At 44.4% G+C, this 27085-nt stretch overlaps 2 protein-coding genes and 1 pseudogene across 3 annotated transcripts in view; 2 read left to right on the top strand and 1 right to left on the bottom strand.

Annotated features, from left to right (window-relative positions):
- Positions 1-1307, bottom strand: part of AREL1 (apoptosis resistant E3 ubiquitin protein ligase 1) — a 58261-nt gene extending 56954 nt beyond the window's left edge. For both annotated transcript variants that reach the window (XM_049770351.1, XM_049770350.1), the window contains exon 1: positions 1253-1307. The gene's annotated coding sequence lies outside the window, so the exon portion shown is untranslated. The remainder of the gene's footprint in view (positions 1-1252) is intronic.
- A 217-nt stretch (positions 1308-1524) lies between these two features.
- On the top strand, positions 1525-12789 carry FCF1 (FCF1 rRNA-processing protein). Its single transcript, XM_049770502.1, has 8 exons — positions 1525-1543; positions 2124-2191; positions 4646-4717; positions 5561-5709; positions 7405-7477; positions 9466-9553; positions 11441-11535; positions 12368-12789. Exons 1-8 carry the CDS (start codon positions 1541-1543, stop codon positions 12414-12416), a joined length of 597 nt encoding a protein of 198 aa, XP_049626459.1. The 5' UTR covers positions 1525-1540; the 3' UTR covers positions 12417-12789.
- Positions 12790-18860: 6071 nt separating this feature from the next.
- Positions 18861-19980, top strand: LOC126004243 (40S ribosomal protein S20-like; annotated as a pseudogene).
- Positions 19981-27085: the final 7105 nt, after the last annotated feature.

Raw genomic sequence — 27085 nt, forward strand, 5'->3', positions numbered from 1 at the left:
ATATCTATCTCAAAATTGTGTCTGTCCATCTGCCTCTCCATCTATATCTACCTTGAAATTATGTCTGTCTCTCTGTCTGCCTCTCCATCTATCATTTATCTATCTATATCCATCTCGAAATTGGGTCTGTCCATCCGTTGCCTCTCCATCTATCTATATCTACCTTGAAATTATGTCTGTCTGTCTGTCTGTCTGCCTCTCCATCTATCATTTATCTATCTATATCCATCTCGAAATTGGGTCTGTCCATCCGTTGCCTCTCCATCTATCTATATCTACCTTGAAATTGTTCATCAGTCTGCCTGCCTCTCCATCTATCATCTATCTCTAGCTCAAAATTTCATGCCACCTATATCTATCTCGAAATTGTGTCTGCCTCTCCATCCATCTGTCTGTTTCTCCATTTATCATCTACCTATATCTACCTCTATCTCTAAATTCATTCTATCTATCATCTATATCTATTTCGAAATTGTGACTGTCCATTCGTCTGCCTCTCCATCTATCTAGATCTACTTCGAAATTGTGTCTGTCTCTCCCATCTATCAATCATCTGTCTCTATCTCGAAATGCATGCCATCTATATCACCTATCTATATCTATCCATCTCGAAATTGTGTCTGTCCATCCGTCTGCTTCTCCATCTATCTATCTATATCTATCTCGAAATTGTGTCTGTCTGTCTCTCCATCTACCTATCATCTATCTCTCTTGAAATTCATGCCATCTATATCACCTAACTAAATCTATCCATCTCAAAATTGTGTCTGTCCATCCGTCTGCCTCTCCATCTATCCATTTATCTCGAAATTGTGTCTGTCAGTCAGTCTGTCTGCCTCTCCATCTATCTATCTATATCTATTTCGAAAGTGTGTGTGTGTCCGCCTGTCTGCCTCTCCATCCATCTATTATCTATCTCCTTCTATCTCGAAATTCATGCCATCCATCCATCCATCCATCCATCCATCCATCCATCCTCCAACACAACCTCACCCCAGCTCTTTGAGGGAGAAACCCCCCGCAAAATCTCCCTCCCGAACGAAGGTGCAAGCAAAGCCGGCTAGGAGAACCCAACAGGACCCGGACTCCGAAGCCGAGCTGCACACACACGCGCTGACAGCGGGCGAGGAACGTTCCCCAACGGCCCCGTCTCCCTTGCTCCTCCTCCTCCTCCCCCTGCAACGGCGCCACGGGGAAGCCGGTCCATCAGCCCTGCGGGGTTCATGCGTTCGGTGCCCCGGGCCAACGTTACCGGGGTGCGGGGACGGCGGAGGAAGGTCCGGCGCTGCTGCTGCTGCTGCTGCTGCCCTGGAAGGCGACGGCGGCGGCGGCACCCGGCTCGACTTCCCAGGCCAGGCCAGGCCAGGCGCGCTCTCCGCCGGCCGGCTCGCCCGCGCGCGCTGGGAACCGGCTCCCGGACTGAGCCGTTCGTGCCCCGCGGCGACTTCCGCTTCCGGTCCTGAGGGTGGGCGTGTCGGAAGTGACGCCATCGAGATGCGCCGGCGGCACTTCCGGAAGGAGCGGGGACGCTTGCAAGAACATGGTGAGGATGGGGACGGGCAACCCGGGTCCCCCCCGGGTTTAGGGTCACGCCTTTTGGGGCTGGGGGTCTGGAGAGTGGTTGGAGGTTTTGGGGTGCTGGAAGACAGAACTGGGGCGAAGAAAGAGGGAGGCGACGTGAGGGAAGGGGATGAATGCACTGAAGTTGTTCGAACTTTATTGATTCATTGGTTGGTTGGTGTTGGGGCCACACCCAGTGGTTGCTCAGGGGCTCCTCCTGGCTCTGCACTCAGAAATCTCGCCCCTTGGTGGCAGGCTCAGGGGATCCTATGGGGTGCCCGGAATCGAACCCTGACCCTCCTGGGTCGCTTGCATTGCAAGGCCAAAGCGCCCTTCCGCTGTGAAGCCATATTTGGGGGGAGGTCACACGGGCAGCGCTCAGGGGTTCCTCCTGGATCTGTGCTCAGAAATTGCTCCTGACAGGCTCGGGAGGACCATATGGGATGCCGGGATTCGAACCACCGCCCTTCTGCATGCAAGGCAAACGCCCTGCCTTCATGCTATCTCTCCAGCTTCTCTGCGTATTTTCGATTCTATTTTAACTCGCACCTTTCTGTCCCCAGGGGAAGCAGAAGAAGACAAGGAAGTATGCGACCATGAAGCGAATGCTGAGTCTCCGAGACGAGAGATTGTGAGTGTCCCTCCTCCCAGCCGTGGGTCAGTGATGGTCGGAGACAGGCCCAGAGTTGATAGGTGTTGTGAGGGGGAGATGCTGTCCATGTTTTTGATCTTTTTATGTGTGTTTATGTTAACCCCTCTCCCCTTATAGTTTAAGAGTCACGTTGGGAAGTGGCACTGAGAAAGGGGCAGGAATGAAGCCTTCCTTCTTGGTTTGATTGATTGACTGATTGGTTGGTTGGTTTTTGGGCAACAACTAGAGGCGCTCAGGGGTCACCCCTGGGTCTGCACTCAGAAATCATCCCTGCTGGGGGCCGTAGAGATAGCACAGTGGGCGTTTGCTTTGCGTGCAGCTGATCCAGGACAGATGATGATTCTGATCCCGGCATCCCATATGGTCCCCCGAGCCTGCCAGGGTGACAGGAGTAATGGAAATTAATCGAAGCGATTTCTGAGTGCAGAGTCAGAAGTAACCCCTGAGCACTGCCGGGTGTGACCCAAAAACAAAAAAAGAAAAGAAAAGAAAAGAAATCACCCTTGGCAGGCTGGGGAAACCATATGGGATGCCAGGAATCAAACCAGGTACTCCCAGGTCAACCACATGCAAGGCAAAAAAAGGCCCTACTGCAGTATACCATTCCAGCCTCAAAAGTGATATGGATGGGATTATCTGTATAATCTTGCCATTAACTACTACCTCGTGGTGCCGGAGTTAGGGAAATGTAACTAACTGTCGAATGTCAGGTTTGCAAGACCCTGTTCTTCTCTCGCCAGCACCAAATAACTTAGATGCTGTCTCTATAAATAATTTTTGGGAGTTAAAAAAAAGATGAGAAAACATTAGCTATTTTATTTTCTAACTCTTTTGTTTGTTTGTTTGTTTTTGGGTCACACCCGGCAGGGCTCAGGGGTTACTCCTGGCTGTTTGCTCAGAAATTGCCCCTGGCAGGCACGGGGACCATATGGGATGCCGGGATTCAAACCACCGTGTTCTAGATGTAAGGCAAACACCCTACCTCCATGCTATCATGCTATCTCTCCAGCCCCTATTTTCTAACTCTTAAATGAATCCAAATGACTGTGGAAGAAGAGAATAGAATGATATTCCCTATTTTAGGGCCTTAAACAGAAGTCCTAGAGCAGTGATAAGGGAACAAAGTTGTAAAATCAGGACTGGTGTTGGTTAAGTTTAAAGGCCTGCAGAAAGGCTGGAAAGATAGCATGGAGGTAGTATGTTTGCCTTGCATGCAGAAGGACGGTGGTTCGAATCCCAGCATCCCATATGGTCCCCCAGCCTGCCAGGAGCAATTTCTGAACATAGAGCCAGGATTAACCCCTGAGCGCTGCCAGGTGTCACCCAAAAACCAAAAAAAAAAAAGGCCTCCAGAAAGGGACTGAAGAGAGAGAACAGTAGGTAGGGCGCTTGCTTTGCACATAGCTGACATAGCTGACTCAGCTTCCATCGTACAACCCCCGTTTTGTCCCCTGAGCCTGGCCACGAATCACCCCTGAGTGAAGAGCCTCTATTATTGTACTCTGTCTTGAGTTTGTAGTTTTTAGGAAATTAATTCCATTGACAGTGTTTTTATTCCTGGTTATGGGTTAAATTTTATGTTTCAGTATATTTTAGTCCTTTATAAGAGGCCTTGGGAAACCTCTGCCCCTCATCCTGCCATCTATCCTATTGAAGCATGAGTCTTCAGTTATAGACCACATGTTGGAGGTCGGAGAGATAGCCTGGAGGTAAGGCGTCTGCCTTCAAGGCAGAAGAAGAGTGGTTCGAATCCCGGCATCTCATATGGTCCCCATGCCTGCCAGGGGCGATTTCTGAGCATAGAGCCAGGAGGAACCCCTGAGCACTGCCAGGTGTGACCCAAAAACCAAAAAAAAAAAAGACCACATGTTGGAAGTAGATTTTGAGTTTTGATGTAAAAATCTAAAAAAGAACCCAGAGAGACAACATAGAGGTAGGGCGTTTGCCTTGCATGCAGAAGGATGGTGGTTCGAATTCCAGCATCCCATATGGTCCCCTGAGCGCTGCCAGGTGTGACCCAAAATCCAAAAAATAAATAAAGGCAGATAGTACAAGTAAAGCACTTGACTTTGACTCAGCTAACCCAGGTTCAATACCCAGCATCCCTTAGGGTCCCCTGTATTTTCCAAAATTGATTCTTGATTGCAGAGACCATGCCCCTAGCTCTGCTGGGTGTGGCCCAAACCTTACCTCTAAAAAAAATTATCTAAGGGGAAATGAATAGTATAGCCAATAATTATTTACCCATTAAAAATTGTATGGCCTCTAGCTGGAGATGGTTGCTTCCAAACTATTTTTTACTCAAAACACAAAAAGTATAAACTGAAAGCACAAAGTAGGATTTTCTCTGTAAACCAACAAAAGGGGGAAAATAAAACTTTATAGCTGTAACGTGTTTTTCCTTCTTGCATTTGATTGTTTTCCTCCCTCTAGGAAAGAAAAGGATAGATTAAAATCGAAAAAGAAAGAAAAGAAAGATCCCAGTGCACTCAAGGAAAGAGAAGTGTGAGTAACCATATTTCATGTTTTTAAAACTAGAAGAGACATTTTAAAACCTTCATATCCAGATTTCCTTGTGCTGATGTACTCAGTCATTTGTGAGTTTGATACTGTATGTAAATGAAAATGGGGTGTGTGTGTGTGTGTGTGTGTGTGTGTGTATTTCATTGAGACCTTGACTCCTGCACTTTGATTTGTGTTAATAGCTACATTCAGTTGCAAGTTCTTGATGATATGTTTGAAGTCCATATTTATCACCAAAAAAGTAGTAAGGACAGCTGGGGCATAGATAGCTCAGAAGACTGGAGTATATGCTTTGGATGCTGGAAGCCTGGGTTCTATCCTCAGTACTGCAAACCCTAAACCAGGAGTCATCCCTGCATACCACTGAATGTCCCTCAAATCAAAAGAAAGTGTAGTAAAGTCAGCTTTTCAGAATGAAGATAATGCACTTAACTTCTTGAAAACCTCGTTACATTTTTCTTACATTTCTCATTTTGCCATAGATTGATGATGCATATATAATCATAAAATTTATTCCCAGTAAATAGAAAAAGATTCTATGGGCCAGAGTGATAGCACAGTGGATAGAGCATTTGTTTTGCATGTGGCCGTCCTGGGTTTGATACCTGGCATCCATATGGCTTACAGGCCTGTCAAGATAATTTCTGATCGCAGAGCCAGGAGTAACCTCTGAGCGCTGCCAGGTGTGGCCCCCAAACAAAAACAACCCCCCCCAAAAAAAAAGCCTAATCACTAGCAGTCTGTTCTATTTAGAAACTTCTTTTTATGGTTGTTGATACAGTAATGTCAATGTAAATAGACATTGTATTTTCTTTTTTCTCTCAGCATCAAGCACCCTTCCTGCCTATTTTTCCAATATAATACACAACTGGGCCCACCATACCATATTCTAGTTGATACCAACTTTATCAACTTTTCCATTAAAGCCAAATTGGACTTAGTGCAATCAATGATGGATTGTTTATATGCCAAGTGTAAGTATCATTCTTTTATGTTTCTGTGAAATACATGCAGAATAATCAGATTTATCTACCTACATATAAAGAGAGGAGTGGGAGAGATAGTACAGGGAGTTCAACCCCAGTTTAAACTCTAGCACCACAGGGCCCCAGAACCTCTCCAGGTATGACCCTGAGCACTGGTGAAGGGGTTCTCATGGGTTTGTTTGGTTGGTTTTGGAGCACACCGGCTGTGCTCAGAGGTTACTCCTGGCTCTGCGCTCAGGAATTACTCCTTGTGGACTCAGTGGACAATATGGATGCTGGGGTTCAAACCTGGATTGGCCACATGCGAGGCAAATACCTTACTTGATTTATTATTACTCTGGCCCCAGAGGGCCCTTTATGATCCCTGGCACCACAGGATTACTCCCACCTCAGCCCTTTGGGGTTGTTTGTGGTATCTGTCACATGGGGACCACGGAGTTTGTAGATCAACCCCAGGGCTCCCACATGGAAAGCATGCACTCTAGACCTGTGCAAACAAGCGTACTTTCTCTGGACCCTAAGTAATGCAGTTTTTTAAATCCATATATTTTTTGGGCCCGGAGAGATAGCACAGCGGCATTTGCCTTGCAAGCAGCCGATCCAGGACCAAAGGTGGTTGGTTTGAATCCCGGTGTCCCATATGGTTCCCCATGCCTGCCAGAAACTATTTCTGAGCAGACAGCCAGGAGTAACCCCTAAGCAACGCCGGGTGTGACCCAAAAACAAAAACAAAAAAAATTATTAAATCCATATATTTTTAAAAATATAGCTGCTGAACTACCTCCCTGGCCACTTCGTAATTTTTGTTTGCTTTTGGGGGGCCACACCCAGCTGTGCTCAAGACTTAGACCTGGTTCTGTGCTCAGAGATCACTCCTGACAGTGCTAATAGCACTACATGGTTTGCCAAGGATCGAACCTGAGTTGACTCAAGTCAAAGCATGCACCCTACTCACTATACTATCATCCCAGCCCCCCTTTAGTTTTTAAAATCTCTATATTATGATTTAATTTAAATACAATTAGTTCATCCTTTCACATTTATGATTCTTGACTTTAGTATCTTCACAGAGTTGGCTAATTCTAAAGCATTTTCATTATTCAAAAAAGAAATTCCATGAACTTTTCCTGCCTTCTTCCTTTAGAAAATAAAATAAAAATGGTGAAAATAGGGGCTGGAGTGATAGCACAGTGGGGAAAGTGTTTGCCTTGCATACAGCTAACCCGGTTTATCCCGGCATCCCTTAAGGTCTCCTGAGCACCATCAGGAGTGATATCTGAGCACAGAGCCAGGAGTAACCTGTAAGTTCTTCAGGGTATGGCTAAAAAAAAATGAAAAAATAGATGTAGGGCCAAAGCGATAGTGCAGTGGATAAGGCAGCGAGCCTATTGTGGGTTCAATCCCCTACATCCCATATGGCCCTCCAAGTACTATCAGGAGTAATTCCTGAATGCAAAGACAAATGTTAGCCCTAACCACTTGCAAGTTGTGGCCCAAAATCAAAACAAAACAAAAGAATAGATTTTTATTTTCCTTCTAGTTTTACATTTTGTTATTAATTTTTTTTTTCAGTTATTCCAGCTATCTGGGGCACCTTCTTAAGACTGTAAATAGGATGTAATTCAGGGTAAAAATCCATTTTCTTATAAGTTTAGTTACTAAAATGTGTTTCTTTTCTGTCAGGTATCCCTTGTATAACTGACTGTGTCATGGCTGAGATTGAGAAACTGGGGCAGAAGTATCGAGTTGCTCTCAGGTGGGAAAGGACTGGCCTACTATGTTTTAGATCAGGGGTCCTCAAACTTTTTAAACAGGGGGCCAGTTCACTGTCCTTCAGACTGTTGGAGGGCCAGATTATAGTAAAAACAAAAATTATGAACAAATTTCTATGCACACTGCATATATCTTATTTAGAAGTGAAGAAACAAAATGGGAATAAATAAAATATGTGGCCGTAGTTTGAAGACCCCTGTTCTAGATAATATACCACCTTCTCTTAATCACTGTCCAAAAATTTCTTAGCCAGTTTGTTTAAATAAAAGTCATGCAGAGACTGAGAAAATAGCTAAGTTCACTGGAGCATGGACTTTTCATGCAGGAGGCCTATGTTTAATCCCTGGTACCACATCAATCCATGAATACAATCAGAGAGACACCCCTGAGCAGCACCTTGAGGTGTGCTCATCCCCTCAAGAAAAGTAATGCGGGGCCAGAGAGATAGCACAGCGGTAAGGCGTTTGCCTTAGACGTAGAAGGACGGTGGTTCGAATCCCAACATCCCATATGGTCCCCGAGCCTGCCAGAAACGATTTCTGAGCATAGAGCCAGGAGTAACCCCTGAGCGCTGCTGGGTGTGACCCAAAAACCATTAAAAAGCAAAACAAAAAGAAAAGTAATGCAGGGGACTGGAGTAATAGTCAGCAGTGAGGCATTTGCCTTGCACGCAGCCAATCCCCAACAGACCCCAGTTTGATCCTCGGAATCGTATATGGTCCCCTGAGCCTGCCAGGAGCGATTTCTGAGCACAGAGCCAGGAATAATCAATCCCTCAGCACCACTGGGTGTGATCCCCTCCCCCCCCAAAAAAAAAAAAATCAAAAGAAAAGTAATACAAAACCAATAACTTTTAATTTAGAGAGTAAATATTTGAAGATTAGAGATATTTAATGGAAGTTTTATTAAGCCGAGTTACTTAGACATGTTGGTCTTGTGCACCTCCCAAGTTCCATTTAGGAGAAATAGTGCAGGGGTTTAGACTCTTGCCTTGCATTAGGCCAACCCCAGTGCAATCCCTGGCACCACATATGGTCATATGAACACTGCTAGAAGTGATTCCCTGAACATAGAGCTAAGAATGAACCCTGAATACCACTGGAGAACTTAAGCAATAGTACAGTGGATGGGGCTGTATGTGGTCTTGCCTTGTGTGTGATCAACCCGTGTTCAATTCCTAGTATTCCATATAATCTCTTGAACCCCACCAGGAATTTTCCTGGAATTTAAAGCTAGTATGTGGACTATAAACAACACAGCATCACTAGAGTTGACCCAAAAACTGTCCCTCAAACTGTGGTCTCAGAACCTTTAGGTGTTGCCTGTAGTGTAATTTTGATATGATTAATGGAAAGTGTGTTTAGTATTCACCTTGCTGATGATTCTAATTGTCTCCCTTTTTTCGCTATTACAAACTAGTTCACCATTCTTGTACATTTGTGTGAGGAAACTTTCTAAAAGCAAAACATTTGATATAAAAGTGACTTGATCATGTAGCTTAAAATAAATTGCTCTTATGTGCTTCGCGGTCTGTAAAATGAAAATCTCATAATTCCAAATTTTGTGAAATTTGCATGACCTCAAACACACTTAATGTTAGGCAGTAAGATTTAATTCTCTTTCCTGGAAGTTGCTTTTGATGCAGGGGTCCTCAAACTTTTTAAACAGGGGGCCAGTTCACTGGCCCTCAGACCATTGGAGGGTCTGACTATAGTAAAAACAAAACTTATGAACGAATTCTTATGCACACTGCATATATCTTATTTTGCAATGAAGAAACAAAACAGATACAAATACAATATGTGGCCCGCGGGCCATAGTTTGAGGACCACTGGTAGAGGGTAAGCTTTAAGAGGAAGGAGAGGATGTCTTACAATCTCTACGTAAGTTGTGTTAATTTTATTCAACTGCTTGAGACTAAGAAAGTTACCCAATTGTGTGAATATTTAATATATCTTTATGACCCTCTAGGATTGCCAAGGACCCAAGATTTGAACGATTACCATGCACACACAAAGGAACCTATGCAGATGACTGTTTAGTACAAAGAGTAACGCAGGTATCATTTGTTTTTAACCATCTGCTTTGTGCGTTAAAAAGATAATTAGCTGAAGCCAGAGAGATGGTGTGGGGAGGGTTGGAGGGCACTTAATCTTTCATGCTGGTCCCCAGCACCATCTATGGGACCCCTGAGCCCTTCAGTAGTGTTCCCTGAGTTTAGAGCCAGAGTACATCCTAAACACCACTGGCTATAACCCCCCACACACACCCAAAAAAAAGGAATTAAAATTTAAAAATAAGGTGTGTGCCAGAGAGATAATGCAGCAGTTAAGACCTGGCTTGCCTACAGATAATCTGGTTTCAGTCCCTATTACTGCAGATGGTCCCCTGTGTATTGCCAGAATTGGATCCTGACCATAGCTGGGTATGACCCCAAAATAAAGTAGTAATAATAAGGGCAACTATTACCTACTGGATGTTCAGGCTCAGCCAATTATCTAGGAATATTAAAAACATTTTAAGTTATATAAAATTCCTTTACAGTGGAGCAAGAGAGAGAGTAACAAGGATTGTCACTTGTCTTACACACTGCTGACTTTGTTTGCTTTTTGGCATCCCATAAGGTTTAATAAGCACTGCTGAGAGTCTCTCATGAGTGCAGAGCCAGCAGTAGCCCAAGTGCTGCTGGGTACAACCCAAAACCCCAAATACCCTTCACAGTAAGGGTAGGCGTTTCATTAGCTTGAGAAAGTGGATTAAGAACATTTGACATGGCTGGTGAGATAGCACAGAGGTAGGGTGTTTGCCTTGCACATGGCCAACCCAGGGCAAATGGTGGTTCGATTCCTGCTATCCCATTTGGTCCCCCAAGCCTGCCAAGAGTGATTTCTGAGCGCAGAGCCAGAATCAACCCCTGAGCACCTCTGGGTGTGACCCAAAAAATAAACAAACAAATGAAGTAAGAGAGAGATTGATTTTAAAAGAAACTAAAACAAAACAAAAGAACATTTGACATAACTGATGAGAATACCATTGACTTGGGGAAGAAAAAATGTGCTTCAAATCCCAACACATATACATTTACTGGGTATGTGATTTGGAACATTAATGATTTCTTTATTCTACAAATCTTGGTGGGGTTTTTGTAGTTGCTGGGTTTGTTGTTATTTGTTGTGGTTTGGTTTGGTTTTGGTTTTTGGCCAAACCTCATGATGCTCAGGAGTTACTCACTCCTAGCCATCTTGGGACCTATGGAATACAGGGTTGGAACCCAGGTTGGCCCTATTCCACAAATCTGTGGTAGAAAATAGTTTCAGGGGCCGGAGAGATAGCATGGAGGTAAGGCGTTTGCCTTTCATGCAGGAAGTCATTGGTTCGAATCCCGGCGTCCCATATGGTCCCTCGTGCCTGCCAGGAGCAATTTCTGAGCCTGGAGCCAGGAATAACCCCTGAGCACTGCCGGGTGTGACCCAAAAACCACAAAAAAAAAAGAAAAAAAGAAAATAGTTTCAGTGAATGTGTATAAATAAACTAAATAAGTGATTCTAAGATTTCATTTCCACTCTCTCATGGAGGAATTTTGTTCTTTGAGTGATCCCTAACCCCAAATCCTGCAGTCATTTTCTCCCAAACATGACAGAAATTAATTTGCTGCTTTTGAATAGTCTTTCTCCTTCCTTCCTTCCTTCCTTCCTTCCTTCCTTCCTTCCTTCCTTCCTTCCTTCCTTCCTTCCTTCCTTCCTTCCTTCCTTCCTTCCTTCCTTCTTACCTTCCTTCCTTTCCTCCTTCTTCCCTCCCTCCCTCCCTCCCTCCCTTCCTTCCTTCCTTCCAAGACTAGCCAGTCTGGTACCATTATTCAGTATGAGGAAGTTGACTCTGTGAAAGTTCATGAATTTTTTTCTTTTCTATTGGATAAAGTTCATGAATTTTGATTGTTTGTCTGCAGCACAAATGTTACATTGTGGCCACTGTTGACCGAGACCTTAAAAGAAGAATCCGGAAGATCCCTGGAGTTCCCATCATGTACATTTCTAACCATAGGTGAGACCTGTTTTATGAGAAATGATTAAAACCTTAAAGTAAATATCAGAATAAAACGAGGTCAGGTCTCACAGAAGGATTTGAAAGAGGTTATTGTATCAGTGTTTAGTTATATTTGAAGAAATAGGACAAAGAAATAAGAACAAGGGCAAAAGGTAAAGCTAGGACTTAGGAATGAGACACTCATATTTTCACAGGGTTAGTAGAAGTCGATATGTGTCCCCTTAAATACAGAGCAGTAATTTAAATCAAATAAATGCTTTTGGCCAGAGATCTTGTTTTTGAAAGTCTGGTACATGTGATTAGCCTCTCATCTGGAAACTAAAAGCGTATAAAAACCAAAAGTTGGTCTTGTTTTCCATCTTGAATGTGTTCGTGTCAGTACTCAGTATTACTATTGTCCAGCTTTTTGGCCTAGGGGAAGCATAATAGGAAGAATATGAGCCAAAGTTGAGTCGAGCTGGACGCGGCTGGCTCCCCACTTGCAAACTTTCGTTGACTTTAAAGAATAGAGATAGTAAAACACTCAGGGGGCTGGAGTGATAGTACAGCCTGTAAGGTGTTTACCTTGCATCGGCCAATCTGGGTTCAATCCCAGTATCCCATCTGGTCTCTGGAGCCAGCCAGAATAATTCATGAGTGCTGGGCCAGGATTAACCCCTGAGTATTACTGATGAAGCATAAAAACGAGAACAATTATGACACTCCTCGCCAATGTTCCTGGTGATAGCATGGAGTCATTTTGGGGGCTGAGTATTGTCAGTTAAGGATGGGTTTGTGCATAGTTCTGCACCCAGCTTCCTTACTACTGTTAACTTTTTGTCCTGATCAGGTACAACATTGAGCGGATGCCAGACGATTATGGAGCTCCTCGGTTCTAGTTGTTGAATGCTAAAGTTCTGCTGCTGTCTTCAACTTTCTCTGTTGCTAGTTCACTAAATATGTTCTAGCATGTCTGAATTACCATTCCACACACCCATTTGTTCTGTCACGAACTTAGAATGGTTAAGTACATTCACTTTTTGTTGTTTTGAAAATGATACGTTGGGAGCCAGAGCACAGTAGAATGTGTAGGGAATTTGCCTTGCAGGAGACAACCCAAGTTCAGTCCCCAGAACCCCATATGATCCCCTGAGTAATGTCAGGAATAAGTCCTGAGTGTTGCCTGGTGGCCCTAAACAAGGAGAAAATGATATTTTGTATCATTACAAATTTTGTCGCATATTTTTATAAATTATATTGTTCTTCACATAATTTGCTGGTTTTATATTGATTTACTTACCAGACATTTATAGTTAATACAAGACTCTTAACAGGAGGATGACCAAGAGATACTCAGGGTGGGGAAAAATGTGTACTTCAACAAATACAGATTAATTGTGATGCTTGGGTAAAAGTTCGGAGCAGGAAACACATGAAGAAGGAAAGAACAGAGCTGGGATAAAGCTCAGAGGTCTGCTGTATGAATTTTGCTTGTTATAAATCCTGTTTTATTCCTAGAACCATACTAGACCCAAAGCGCAAAATAAAAAGGAAAAAAAAACTGGTTTCTGCTTGATTAGAGAGGGAAGGAAGGAGCAGAGATATAATGTTTTAATCTTTTAAAATGATTAAGTGCTTGGGAGCTAAAAAGTATGGCAGGTACAGTGCTTGCCTTGCACATGACCAACCCGGTTTCAATTTCCTAGCATCCCATATGGTCCCTGAGCTCCCTAGGAGGAAGACTAAAAACAAACAACAAACAGAATAGAAGCTTATTCAGCAAATAAGGCAAAGAAATGGAGACTTGGAAATCAAAGAAGAATGTGGGTGGGCCGCAGCTGTGGTACAGTATAAGCCTTATATTATAAGGTCTTTGCCTTGCATATAGCCAACCTGGGTTTGATCCTGGTACCTCACGATCTTCCAAGCCTACCAGAAGTAGGGTCCAGAGTGATAGCAGAGTGGTAGGGCGTTTGCCTTGCAGCAGCCGACCAGGACAGACACAAGTTCAATCCTCAGCATTCCATATGGTCCCTTGAGCCTGCCAGCAGTGATTTCTGAGCGCAGAGCCAGGAGTAACCACTGAGCATTGCTGGATGTGCCCCCCCCCCAAAAAAAAAAAAAAGCCTACCAAAAGTAATACATGAGTGCAGGGTCAGAAGTAAGCCTTGGGCACTGCCAAATGTGGCCCAAAAACTTCCCAAAATAAAGAGCAAGAAACATGGAAGCTGCATAAAGTATAAAAGTGCTTGGATAGTTCCAGATGAAAACATATATAATATATATGTGTGTGTGTGTGTGTATATATATATATACATGTAATATTTTTTATTTTTTAAAAGGGAGCTGGAGAGACTGGATAGGGTGCTTACCTTGCATATAGCCAACATGAATTCAGTCTTTGACATTACATATGATCCCCCAAACACCACCAGAGATAATTCCTTAGTGCAGAACCAGGAATATACCTTGGATACAGCTGTGCCAAAAAATAAAATAAATTTGGGGGCCAGAGAGATGGCATGGAGGTGGATTTTGCCTTGCATGCAGAAGGACAGTGGTTCAAATCCTGGCATTCCACAAGGTCCCTCAAGCCTGCCAGGAGCGATTTCTGACCGTAGAGCCAGAAGTAACCCCTGAGCACATCCAGGTGTGACCCAAAATAAAAATTTTTTTTTGGTTTTTGGGCCACACCGGGTAATGCTCAGGGGTTACTCCTGGCTCTGCGCTCAGAAATCGCTCCTGGCTTGGGGGACCATATGGGACGCCGGGGGATCGAACCATGGTCCGTCCTAGGCTAGCACAGGCACGGCAGGCACCTTATCTCTAGCACCACCATGCCGGCCCCAAATAAATTTAAATAATAGGAAAAGTACATTCCTTAATTTAAAAAGTACTGTATTGGAAACAGAAAGTTACTATGTCAGGCACTTGCCTTGTATGTTGGCCCATTTGAGCCCTCGCACTACCTAAGGTCCCTTCAGTACCACTGGTGAGCACTTCTGAGCACAGAGTTAGGAATATCCTTTGTGTACCACTGGGTATGGCCCAAAAACAAAGATATTTATGGGAGGTAGGGATATGCATCAGTGGTAGAATGCCTGCATTGCATGTTTGAGGCCTGGGCTCAATCTCCAGCACAGCAAAAAGTGTTAAATAAACCTTATTGCTCAAAAAATGCTAACCTTCATCCAAGCCTTAAGCAAGTTATAATCTCTTTGCTAATGGAGGGCCTTGTCTTGGTCAGTGTTCATGTCTGCTGACATGCAGGTCTGAGTGGGGGTGACTGGGGCAATTCCTGAATAAGGCAGCAGTGAAACATGCCATATCAATGGACTCTTCCTTTCTCCCAAGTTCTCTCTGGCATGTGATTCTGTCTGAGAGCATTTTATCCACCATTGAACTTTTACAACTGGAATCCAGAATAGAAAGATAGTTTAATATCCTATATTTGATCCCAGACACCAAATGCTCCTTCCCACCAGTACTGACAGTGCTGGGTGTGCTCTAATAGATGTGGTCCCTACGCCATAATAATAGGTAGGGTTCAGAGAGCACAATAGGTAGGAGCTTGCCTTGCATGCAACAGACCCAGGTTCAATCCTTGGCACTCTATGTAGTCTCCCAAGTCCACCTAGAATGATTCCTGAGCACCTCTGGATGTGCCACTTCTCCCACATACAAAAAAAAAAAATCTTAAAATTTGAGAGATTGTTCAGCACATAGGGCATTTGCCATACATTTGCCAATTTGGGTTAAATCCTCAATTCTTGGGGCTGGATTATTAACACAGTAGGTAGGGTGGTTGCCTTGCACACGGCCAACCCAGGACAGAGCTGGGTTTGATTCCCCAGCATCCCACATGGTCCCCCGAGCCTGTTGGGAGCGATTTCTGACTGCAGAGCCAGGAGTAACCCCTGAACATCACTGGGTGTGGCCCCAAGACCTAAATAAATAAATGTTTAAAAATAAATTCCAAGGCTGGAGAGATAGCACAGCGGCGTTTGCCTTGCAAGCAGCCGATCCAGGACCTAAGGTGGTTGGTTCGAATCCCAGCATCCCATATGGTCCCCCATGCCTTGCCAGGAGATATTTCTGAGCAGATAGCAGGAGTAACCCCTGAGCACCACCGGGTGTGGCCCAAAAACCAAAATAAATAAATAATAAATAAATAAATTCTTAGGGGCCGGAGCAGTATTGCAGACCAACACCACTGTAGGGTATTGTAGAGCTTCTGCTTTGCATGTGCTAACCTAGGACAGACAGTAGTTTGATCCCCAGGCATCCCATATGGTCCCCCAAGCCAGGAGTGATTTCTCAGCACATAGCCAGGAATAACCCCTGAGCATCACCAGGTGTGGCCCAAGAACCCCACCACCACAAAAAAAAAAAAAAAAAAAAAAAAACGAAAATCCCCAATCATCCACCTGACCTTCCAGGAGTGATCCTTAAATTCAGAGCTAATACTAAGTCCTGAGCACCTAGTATGATACCCCAATAAACAAAAACTGGAGTCTATCAAGTCTTGCAGTTGCTTTATCAACTAATTTTTGTTTTGTTTCTGGGCCATATGGAGTGCTCAATGTTTAGTTTACCCCTGGTTCTGAGCTCAGGGATCACTTCCTAGTGGAGCTTGGGGAACCAAGTGTGGTGCTGGGGATCAAATCTGGGTTTGCTGTGTGCAAAGCAAGTGCCATACCCTTTATCTCTACAGGATCTTCATCAACTGATTTTATGCAATCTAATAGGGCTAACAGCATCTTTCTATCTCTGAGCCAGATAGATAGTACAGCAGGTAAGGAGTTTGCCTTGGATGAAGCCAATACAGGTTTAGTCCCTGGCACTCAGGTGGTTCCCTAAGCACTGCCAGAAATGACTCCTCAGTATAGAGCCAGAAGTAACCCCTGAGTATTGCCGGGTGTGACCCCCAAAACAAAATATTTTTCTGTTCAAGCTTTAATTTTATTTAATTTTATTTTCTTTTGTTTTTCGGTCACACCTGGCAGCACTTGGGTTACTCCTGGTTCCACGCTCAAAAATCGCTCCTGGCAGGCTCGGGTGATCATATGAGATGCCAGGATTCGAACCAATGGCCTTCTGCATGCAAGGCGAATGCCTTACCTCCATGCTATCTCTCTGGTCCCCTGTTCAAGTTTTAAACATGAGATTGCAGCAGTTCGGTAATCTCTTCAAGTTCCAATTCTAATTCTTTTGCTATCTAGTACAACCATCTAAGACAACCTGAGATCAAACCAGGCCTCCCTCAAGCTAAGCTTACACTTTTTTTTTTTCAGGGTGAGGGAGATTGGCCATACCTGCCAATGCTCAGTTCTTCTTATTTTTATTTTTATTTTTATTTTATTTTATTTTATTTTGGTTTGGTTTTTGGGTCACACCCGGCATTGCTCAGGGGTCACTCCTGGCTATCTGCTCAGAAATAGCTCCTGGCAGGCACGGAGGACCATATCTGACACCGGGATTCCAACCAACCATCTTTGCTCCTGGATCGGCTGCTTGCAAGGCAAACACTGTGCTATCTCTCTGGGCCCTCTTCTTATTTTTATTATTTAGAATAATAATTCTTTGTTTTGGGCCGGAGCAGTGGCGCAAGCGGTAGGGCATTTGCCTTGCACGTGCTGACCTAGGACAGACCGAGATTCGATCCCCCAGAGTCCCATATGGTCCCTCAAGCCAGAAGCGATTTCTGAGCACATAGCCAGGAGTGGCCCCTGAGCGTCACCGGATGTGGCTCAAAAACCAAAATAATTATAATAATAATTCTCAGTTTTATCAAGCACTAACTACTCTTGCATTAGCACAGGAAGCTCTTTTTTTTTTTTAATTGAGATCCTGTGGTTTACAGTACTGTCGTTAATGGCTTCTTATGCACATCATCCCAACACCACATTTCTTAGTTCATTATTCAGGGATCTCTCCTGGTAGCACTCAGAATCATATTGGTGCTATTCAGTCGGGACAGGTCAGATGCATTATTATTAACCCCTGCATTATGTCTCTGCATTGTGCATTATGTCTCTGGTCTTCAACTTCTTCTTTTTTTTTTTTTTTTTTTTTTTTTTTTGGTTTTTGTGTCACACCCGGTGTTGCTCAGGGGTTACTTCTGGTTGTCTGCTCAGAAATAGCTCCTGGCAGGCACGGGGGACCCTATGGGACACCGGGATTCAAACCAACCACCTTTGGTCCTGGATTGGCTGCTTGCAAGGCAAACGCCGCTGTGCTATCTCTCCGGGCCCAATTTTTTTTATTTTTTATTTTTTTTTTTTTTTGGTCTTCAACTTCTTTTTTGTTTTGTTTTGTTTTGTTTTGTTTTGGGGCCACACCCGTTTGACGCTCAGGGGTTACTCCTGGCTATGTGCTCAGAAATCGCCCCTGGCTTGGGGGGGACCATATGGGACACCGGGGGATCGAACCGAGTCTGTTCCTTGGCTAGTGCTTGTAAGGCAGACACCTTACCTCTAGCGCCACCTTCCCGGCCCCAGGTCTTCAACTTCTTGACCTATCTCTCTAGCTTCTCTACTGAAGTCTTGAATCCCCCCAAAAAGCCTTCATGAGTTCATTGTTGGAATTTTGACCTCCCCCATGAATTGTCAATGTCCTTAGTAGAATTTAGAATGGGGGCCGGAGAGATAGCACAGCGGCGTTTGCCTTGCAAGCAGCCGATCCAGGACCAAAGGTGGTTGGTTCGAATCCCGGTGTCCCATAGGGTCCCCCGTGCCTGCCAGGAGCTATTTCTGAGCAGACAGCCAGGAGTAACCCTTGAGCACTGCCGGGTGTGGCCCAAAAAACTAATAATAATAATAATAATAATAATAATAATAATAATAATTTAGTATGGTAAATTTAAAAATGAATTTTTTTCCATCAGTGCTCAGGGCTTTCTCCTGGCTGTGCATTCAGAGACCATTTTTATGGTCAGGCTGAGAGGATTAAATGGGGTGCCAGAGATCAAATTCAAATCAACATTGTAAAAGGCAAGAACCCTACTATCACTCCAGCTCCTCCTAAATGTTTTCTACTGACTTTATATGTATCCATCAGTGGAATTTTGTTTGTAGGCCATACCCAGTAGAACCTGAGGACTACTAGTGAGCTCAGTACTCTGAAGTTGCTCTTGGCACTGTTCAGGCAGTACTAGAGAGCAAACACAACGCTCCTATAGGCAAGCATTTGTTTTATCCTTTGCATTATTTTTTCAATCCCTGAGATGTAATTTTTTTCTTTTTTGGGGGGGTGAGGGGAGTGAGCCATAGGCTACACCCAATGGTGCATAGGGTTTACTCCTGGTTCTGTGCTCAGGGCTCACTCATGGGACTTGGAACCATATGTTATACCAGGGACCCAACCTGAGTTTTACCAGGTACAAGGTAAGCATATTATCTACTGTACTATCTCTCCAACCCTAAATTTTTTTTTTAAGAATAAGATTTAGGGGCTGGAGAGATAGCATGGAGGTAAGGCCTTTCATGCAGAAGGTCGGTAGTTCGAATCCCGGCATCCCATGTGGTCCCCTGAGCCTGCCAGGAACAATTTCTGAGCGCAGAGCCAGGAGTAACCCCTGAGTGCTGCTGGGTGTGACCCAAAAACCAAAATAAATAAATAAATAAGATTTAGAGGCCAGAGAGATAGTACAACAATGAGGCATTTGTTTTCAATCCCTGGCACCCCATTTGGTCCCCTAACTTCTCCTTGGAGTGACTCCTGAGTGCAGAGCCAGGAGTAAGTCCTGAGCACCACCGGTGTGGCCCAAAAACAAAAAAGATGTAAAGTTGACATTGATCCTCTGTTCATGGTAACTATTATAGTAGGCTAGAAAAATGTCTCTACTCTGGTACAGCTCCAGCTGAGTTCTTTGGTGACCAAGTGCATTGTCGGTGTGCAGTGATGTTGACAGGAACTCTGTGTCTGAGCAGTAAGTGTGATCACAGCTGCTGCAGAGCTCCCAGTGACCTTCCTCATGACTCACCACAGTACATCTTGCTGAAGAACCCAGGAAACTGCAGTCCTGGGTTTTAAAGATAGTGAAAAGACACCCAACACTTCAGAGCTGACTATTTACTGAATTAGAATTACTCGCACCAGGACATGTGAAGTATTTGCAGAAGATGCCTGCTGATTTAATCAGAAATGCAAAAGGTGCAAAGGAAAATATCTGGGAAGCCAAAGTGTCTGCCTGGACTCTATGATCACTCCATCACTACAAGAAAAACCCATGTGGCGGTGGTTCTAAGTCTTGGGATCGTTTCCAGATGAGAATCTACAAACAACTCATTGACTTGCATAGTCCTGAGACCAAGAAGCAAATTACTTCCATCCGTGTGAAGCCACAAGTTGAGGTTGAGGTCACTGCAGATGAGCCATTTTAATGATTTGATTATCATCTCCGAAAACATAAAAAAAAAACCAGTGGGCTTAAAATAATAAATAATGCAGGTTATAAAAGGATGTACTATTGGCTTTTGTCATTCCACTTAGATATCTCAGAAAATAAATTTGGGGGTCCACATTTGGCGATGCTCAAGGATTAGTCATGACTGTACTCAAGAATTACTCCTGGGGCCGAACAGATAGCACAGCGGTAGGGCCTTTGCCTTGCACGCGGCTGACCCAGGTGGACCCCGGTTCAATTCCTGGCATCCCATATGGTTCCCCAAGCCTGCCAGGAGCAATTTCTGAATGCAGAACCAGGAGTACCAGAACCAGAACCCCTGAGTGCCACTGGGTGTGCCCCCTGCCAAAAAAAAATTTACTCTTGATGGTGCTGTGGGAACCATAAGGGATTCTGGAGCTAGGACTCAGGTTGGTCATATGCAAGGTAAATGCCCTATCAGCTGTACTATCGCTATGACCCCTGACCTGATTCTTCTTTTAAAAAATTAATAAATTTTGGGGCCAGAGCAGTGGTGCAAGCGGTAGGGCATTTATCTTGCCTGCACTAGCCCAGGAGGGACCGCAGTTCAATCCCCCAGTGTCCCATATGGTCCCCCAAGCCAGGAGCAAACTCTGAGTGTCACAAGCTGTGGCCCAAAAAGCAAAAAAAAAATGTTTTGGGGCCACACCCAGCAATGCTTGGGGGTTACTCCAGGCTTTACACTCAGGAATCACAACTGGCTCGTTTGGGGGAACCATTTGGGAAGCCTGGGATCAAATCCTAGGTTGGTTGCAAGCGCCTTACCCACTGTGCTATTGCTCCAGCCCCATATTTTAATAAAAATTTAATTGAATCAGGCCAGAGAGATAGCACAGTTGTAGGGTATTTGCCTTGCAAGCGGCCAACCCAGGACCGCCATTGGTTCAAATCTCAGCATCCCACTTGGTCCCCGGTGCCTGCCAGGAGTGATTTCTGAGCACAGAGCCAGGAGTAACCCCTGAGGGCCGACGGGTGTGGCCCAAAAACAAACTAAGAAAAATATTTAATTGAAACACTATGAAATACATGTACAAAGTTGTTCATAATTTAGTTTCAGCTATACGGTGTCCAACACCCATCCTTTCACCAGTGCATATTTCCTGCCTCCAATGTCCCCAGTTTGCTTCCTGACTCTCCTCCTGCCTGCTTCTCTGGCAGACATTCTCTCTCTCTCTCTCTCTCTCTCTCTCTCTCTCTCTCTCTCTCTCTCTCTCTCTCTCTCTCTCTCTCTCCCTGTGGTTTGCAATATGGTTACTGAAGGGGTATCATGCCTATCACTTTACTTCCTTCAGCACCCTGTTCTTGTCCAGAAAGGCCCTAGGATTTTTAAAATGGTAAATGTTCATTGGCTTTGACTTAAAGCCCCCAGTCATGTTAGTTCCGAAAGTTTGATCTTTCCTTTGAAGCTTCCAAGTCAGGCATTGACTTCTTTCTAGCTAGGAAAGTCCTAGATGGTGAAGGTAGTAGTAATAATACAGCAGGTAGGACTTTTGCCTTGTACATGGTTGATCCAGGTTCAGAACCCTATATATGGTCCCCTGAGCCTGCTAGGAGTGTATGGCCCCGAAATAAATCTAAAAAATCTTAGGTAGCATCTTCTAGTATAAAATTGTTTCATTGGCTTTGAAAGTTTGGTTTAAGTAGCTAATTTCAGTTATCTTAAGAAGATCTTCTGGAGAACTTGCTTCATCCCCTATGCCAGAGATCAAACGTGGGTTGACTACATGCAAGGCAAGTGGCCCACCCACTATACTACCTCCCCAGCATCAAATGTTTTATTTTATTTTATTTATTTTTAATGTTTTATTTTAGTCTCTTCTATTTTTTCCTATATGTTTATAATGCCTTTATAACTGATTAAAAATGTTTTTTGGTTTTTGGGTCACACCCATTGGCTCTCTGGGGATGCTCCTGGCTCTGCTCTCAGAAAGCACTCCTTCCAGGCTTGGGAAACCATATGAGATGCTGGGAATTGAACCTGGGTCTGCCCCTGGTCAGCTGCGTGCAAGGCAAATGCCCTACCACTGTGCTATTGCTTCAGCCCCTGATTAAATTTATTTATTTATTTATTTATTTATTTGGTTTTTGGGCTACACACAGTGACAATTAGGAGTTATTCCTGGCTATACACTCAGAAATTGCTCCTGGCTTGGGGGACCATACAGGACACCGGGGATGTAATCGTGGTTCGTCCTAGGCTAACACGTGCAAGGCAAATGCCCTACTGCTTGCCCCCCCATTAAATTTTTTTGTTTTGTTTTGTTTTTGGTTCACACCTGGCAGTGCTCAGGGATTACTCCTGGCTCTATGCTCAGAAATTGCTCCGGCAGGCTCGGGGGACCATATGGACTGCCAGGATTCGAACCACCGATCTTCTGCATGAAAGTCAAACGCCTTACCTCCATTCTATCTCTCCAGCCCCACCGATTAAATTTTTTATCTTCTTACACTCTGCTACTGACTTCTGCTATTGTATTTCTTTTTCTTTCTTTTTTTGGTGGGTGGGTGAGAAATACTGTATTTGACTTCTTCGTTTCTTTTTATTACTACTTTGTTTGTTTTGTTTTTTTGGGGGGTCACACCCAGCAGCACTTGGGTTACTCCTGACTCTATGCTCAGAAATGGCTCCTGGCAGGCTCGGGGGACTATATGGAATGCTGGGATTTGATCTTCTGCATGAAAGACAAACGCCTTACCTCCATGCTATCTCTCCGGCCCCTTACTACTATTTTTTAACTCCTTCATTTCTGTTGATTTTTTTCATTAACCTTTCTTTGAGTTTATTAATTCTCCAAATGATTTCCTCCAGTTCAGAAAATAAGAAGAGGATTGTTTCTCTGAAGTCGTCCTGGGGTAAGAATTCTGATGTATTTGCGACCTTCCCTGGGTTTCTATCCCAATCCATTGAAGCAACTGAACTGTTTCATTAAGTCACTATACCTAATGCCTTCAAAGTAGCTGAGAGTGGAGCTCCAAGCTCCAAGTGGTCTGCAACAATCTGGCTCTCCCCCTCATAAACTCAGGCAAGAACCCCTGGCTACTGATTTCTGGCAGCTCTGGATATTGTGTAAGGATTTCTTCAAAGCTTGCATGATTTGTACCTAGGGTTTAGATTTGTGTGCACCTATATGACAAACGGTGGCTTTGTGGCAGCTTTGTAGCTGCTATAGCACCGAGGTCTAGCTGGCCTGGGCTCTCTTGCCTTGGTTTCACAGTTGCTGGTAACTGGCAGTTGACATGGCAGTGACTAGAGATTGTGGTCATGTGTTCAATTACAGCTATCCAGCAAGTGAATTTTTGTAGCTAGTGGATAAATTCGGCATGTGTCAGTACCATTTGGGGATGGCTCTTTGAACCATGTCCTGATGCATGGGGCTCGCCTTCAGGATGTCTGCTGCCTGTGCATCCTCTGGGATGGCTACTCATAACAGCAGCCTTGGGGACAACTGTTCCCAGCTGTGGCATTGGGACAGCTGCACCTTGTCTGTGCTGGGTACTGCCAGTTCCCAGTTTTCTTTCTGATATGGCAAGTGCAGGCACAAAACTGATCCATTGTGAATCCTTTATACTCTGTGTCCTCTGTCTTGGGTACAATCAAATTGGGGAAGGTTTTCTTTCTTTTTTTTTTTTTTTTGGTTTTTGGTTTTTGGGTCACACCTGGCGGTGCTCAGGTTACTCCTGGCTCTGCGCTCAGAAATCCCTCCTGGCAGGCTCAGGTGACTATATGAGATGCTGGGAATTGAACCCAGGTCTGTCCTGGGTTGGCCACATGCAAGGCAAACACCCTACCACTGTGCTATCTCTCCGGCCCAACGTCCTTTTATTTCTAAGCTGACCGTATATATATAAACCAATCTGCTTGTACAACAGCAGTGACTTTGTAGAGTGAGCCTGAGGCTTCCAGGCTGCTTAGACTAGGGTCCTAGGCCTGGGTTTCTCCTTAGGCATGGCTGTTGCCAGTCCAGGTTATGTGTGGAATTTTTTTTTTTTTTTTTTTTGGTTTTTGGGCCACACCCATTTGACGCTCAGGGGTTACTCCTGGCTAAGCGCTCAGAAATTGCCCCTGGCTTGGGGGGACCATATGGGACGCCAGGGGATCGAACCGCGGTCCTTCCTTGGCTAGCGCTTGCAAGGCAGACCCTTACCTCTAGCGCCACCTTCCTGGCCCTATGTGTGGAATTTAACAAGTTATGAGACCCTTTGGAATTTAAGGACAAAACTTAATTCTGTAAAAACAAAGTATAAAAACCTAAGTGTCCTGGGCCTAGGCCGGATATATAAGACCTTTGCCTTGCACGCGGCTGATCCAGGACCAACTTTGGTTCAACCCTCGGCATCCCATATGGTTCCCCTGAACCAGCCATTTCTGAACGCAGAGCCAGGAGTAGCCCCTGAGCACTGGTGGGTGTGATCCAAAAACACCTCTCCCCCCCAAAAAAAAAATCCCAAAACCTAAGTGTCCTACTATGATCCTGTCAGATAGAGTGGACTGTGCCAGTTCCAGCAGTGAGCCTGTCAGTCTGGATTGAGACTACATCCTTCACACAGCCAGCCTGCACCAGGAGCTGTAAAACTGAGCTATAAGACCTGAGCCTACTCAGTGAGTGACTCAGTGAGTGCTACTATAAAGATAACATTTTGTTCTGTAAGCCCTTTGTATTCAGTGTCCTCCTGCCCTGGGTTGTGGGTTATGTCCTGTACTGACTTGCTCAGCCCTTTCCTCTTTTAGACTCATTTTTCTCCTCCTCCACCCAGAGGAAGTTTTAGCTCTGAACTTGTACACAATATGGACACTACATTAAAAAAAAAAAAACCTAGTATGTGAGGCTGGAGTGATAGCACAGTGGTAGGGAGTTTGCTTTGCATACAGCTGACATGGGACGGACCCGGATTTGATTTCCGGCATCCCATATGGTCCTCTGAGCCTTCCAGGAGCAATTTCTGAGCACAGAGCCAGGAGTAACTGCTGAGTGCTGCCGGTTGTGGCACATTTAAAGAATATAAAACCTAATATGAGGGGTCAGAGCAATAACATAGCGGGTATGAGTTTTGCCTTGCATGCTGCCAATGTAGATTGGATCCCTGGCATCCCATATGGTTCTCCGAAGTTGCCAAGAAATATTTCTGAGTGCAGAGTCAGGAGTTACTAACCCCTGAGCACTGCCGGGTGTGGCCCCAAAACAAAACAAAACAAAAGAAAACTAGCATGAGGCCTACTAGTAGCAAATAATATGCATTTAGACCATGTTGTTTAGAATGCTATGAGCTGCAAGAACAAATAGGCAGTTTTATTTAAGGAAAAAAATAGACATATAAATCACTACCCAATCAGAATATTGCCTCAATCAAAAACTGCCTCCCCCTTCCAGCTCTCACTCAAGTCTCCTTAGTAACATAATACCAGAAATACAGTTGAGTTATAAAACTAGACCAAATAAGGCTCACTGTGACTTTTTTCCCTTTAATTTGTTTGGGGACCAGTCCTGGCTGTGCTCAGGGCTTACTCCTGGCTGTTCAGGGATCAGTTCTGGTGGTATTCAGGGTTATATGTGGTGCTGGATGTGGAACCTTGTCAGCTAGGTACAAGCCAAAAGTCTTTTTTTTTTTTTTTTTTTTTGTGGTTTTTGGGTCACACCCGGCAGTGCTCAGGGGTTTTTCCTGGCTTCGTGCTCAGAAATTGCTCCTGGCATGCACAGGGGACCATATGGGACGCCGGGATTCGAACTGATGACCTTCTGCATGAAAGGTAAACGCCTTACCTCCATGCTATCTCTCCGGCCCCAAGCCAAAAGTCTTAATCTCTTTACTTACTATCTCCACTCTCCCAGCCCCTGCCTACCCTTAGTTCATTTTGAATAACAACACTTGATTTTAATTATTCTTTTTTTTTGGGGGGGGGGGGTTACACCTGGCAGTGCTCAGGGGTTACTCCTGGCTACATGCTCAGAAATCGCCCCTGGCAGGCACAGGGGACCATATGGGATGCTGGGATTTGAACCACCGTCCTTCTGCTTGCAAGGCAAACGCCTTACCTCCATGCTATCTCTCCGGTCCCTTGATTTTAAATATTCTATATCAATAAAGCTAGTCTCTGAAATATGGGCCTGGGATCAGTCATACAATGTAAAGTTACTATTACTAAAATGTTGTGAGGGGCCAGAGCAATGGCAGGTAGGGTATACCGTGAGTTGGAGTTCAATCTCTGATATCCTATATGGTCCACCAGAAGTAATTTGTGAGCGCAGAGCAGGTAGTAACCCCCGAGTATACTGGTTGTGGCCCCCAAACAAAAAATCAGTCATGAGGAGAGCTTTGTATGTTGAGGCTTAGTATAAAGAATTTTCTAGGGGCCAAAGAGATAGCATGGAGGTAAGGTGTTTGCCTTGCATGCAGAAGAATAGTAGTTTGAATCCCGGCATCCCACATGGTCCCCCGAGCCTGCCAGGAGTGATTTCTGAGCATAGAGCCAAGAATAACTGCTGAGTGCTGCTGAATGTGACCCTAAAACAAAAAAAAAAATAATTAAAAAAAGAATTTTCTAGAGATAGGGGTTCTGTATGATTTTTTTGGTTTGATTTTGTTTTTGGATTCACACCATGAGATGCTCAGGGGTTACACTTGGCTCTGCACTCAGAAATCACTCCTGATAGTCTTTTGGGGACCATATAGGATGTCAGGAATCAAACTCAGGTCGGCCCCTACAAGGTAAGTTGCTACCAGCTGTACTATCACTCCAGCCTGGTTCTGCATGATTAAGATGGCCGATTTTTTTGTTTTGTTTTTTTGGGGCCACACCCGGTGACGCTCAGGGGTTACTTGTTGTAGGTGGCTTGCATCTCAGCAATTCTCGTGGGTTATAGTCCTTTCACGAGAGGAAAACGGGTAACATGAGCGGCCGAACATGAAATAGGAAATAAATGAAACCACACAGGGAATGTGGGGTCAACACATTTCTGGCAGGAGTGTGACAAGTTTAATTTTTTTGAGCAGAGGAATTTATAGGGGTAAAATCAGCCACAGGTGAAGAATAATTGTAATAATTGTACAAAGCTTAGTACAACAATAACAATACCTAAGCTATGGGTGTGATTGTAAAAATTCTAAGTTACAAGAGAGAAGGTCACAACTCAAGGTAACTCC

The sequence above is a fragment of the Suncus etruscus genome, chromosome 3, assembly GCF_024139225.1.
Source record: "Suncus etruscus isolate mSunEtr1 chromosome 3, mSunEtr1.pri.cur, whole genome shotgun sequence".
NCBI lineage: Eukaryota > Metazoa > Chordata > Mammalia > Eulipotyphla > Soricidae > Suncus > Suncus etruscus.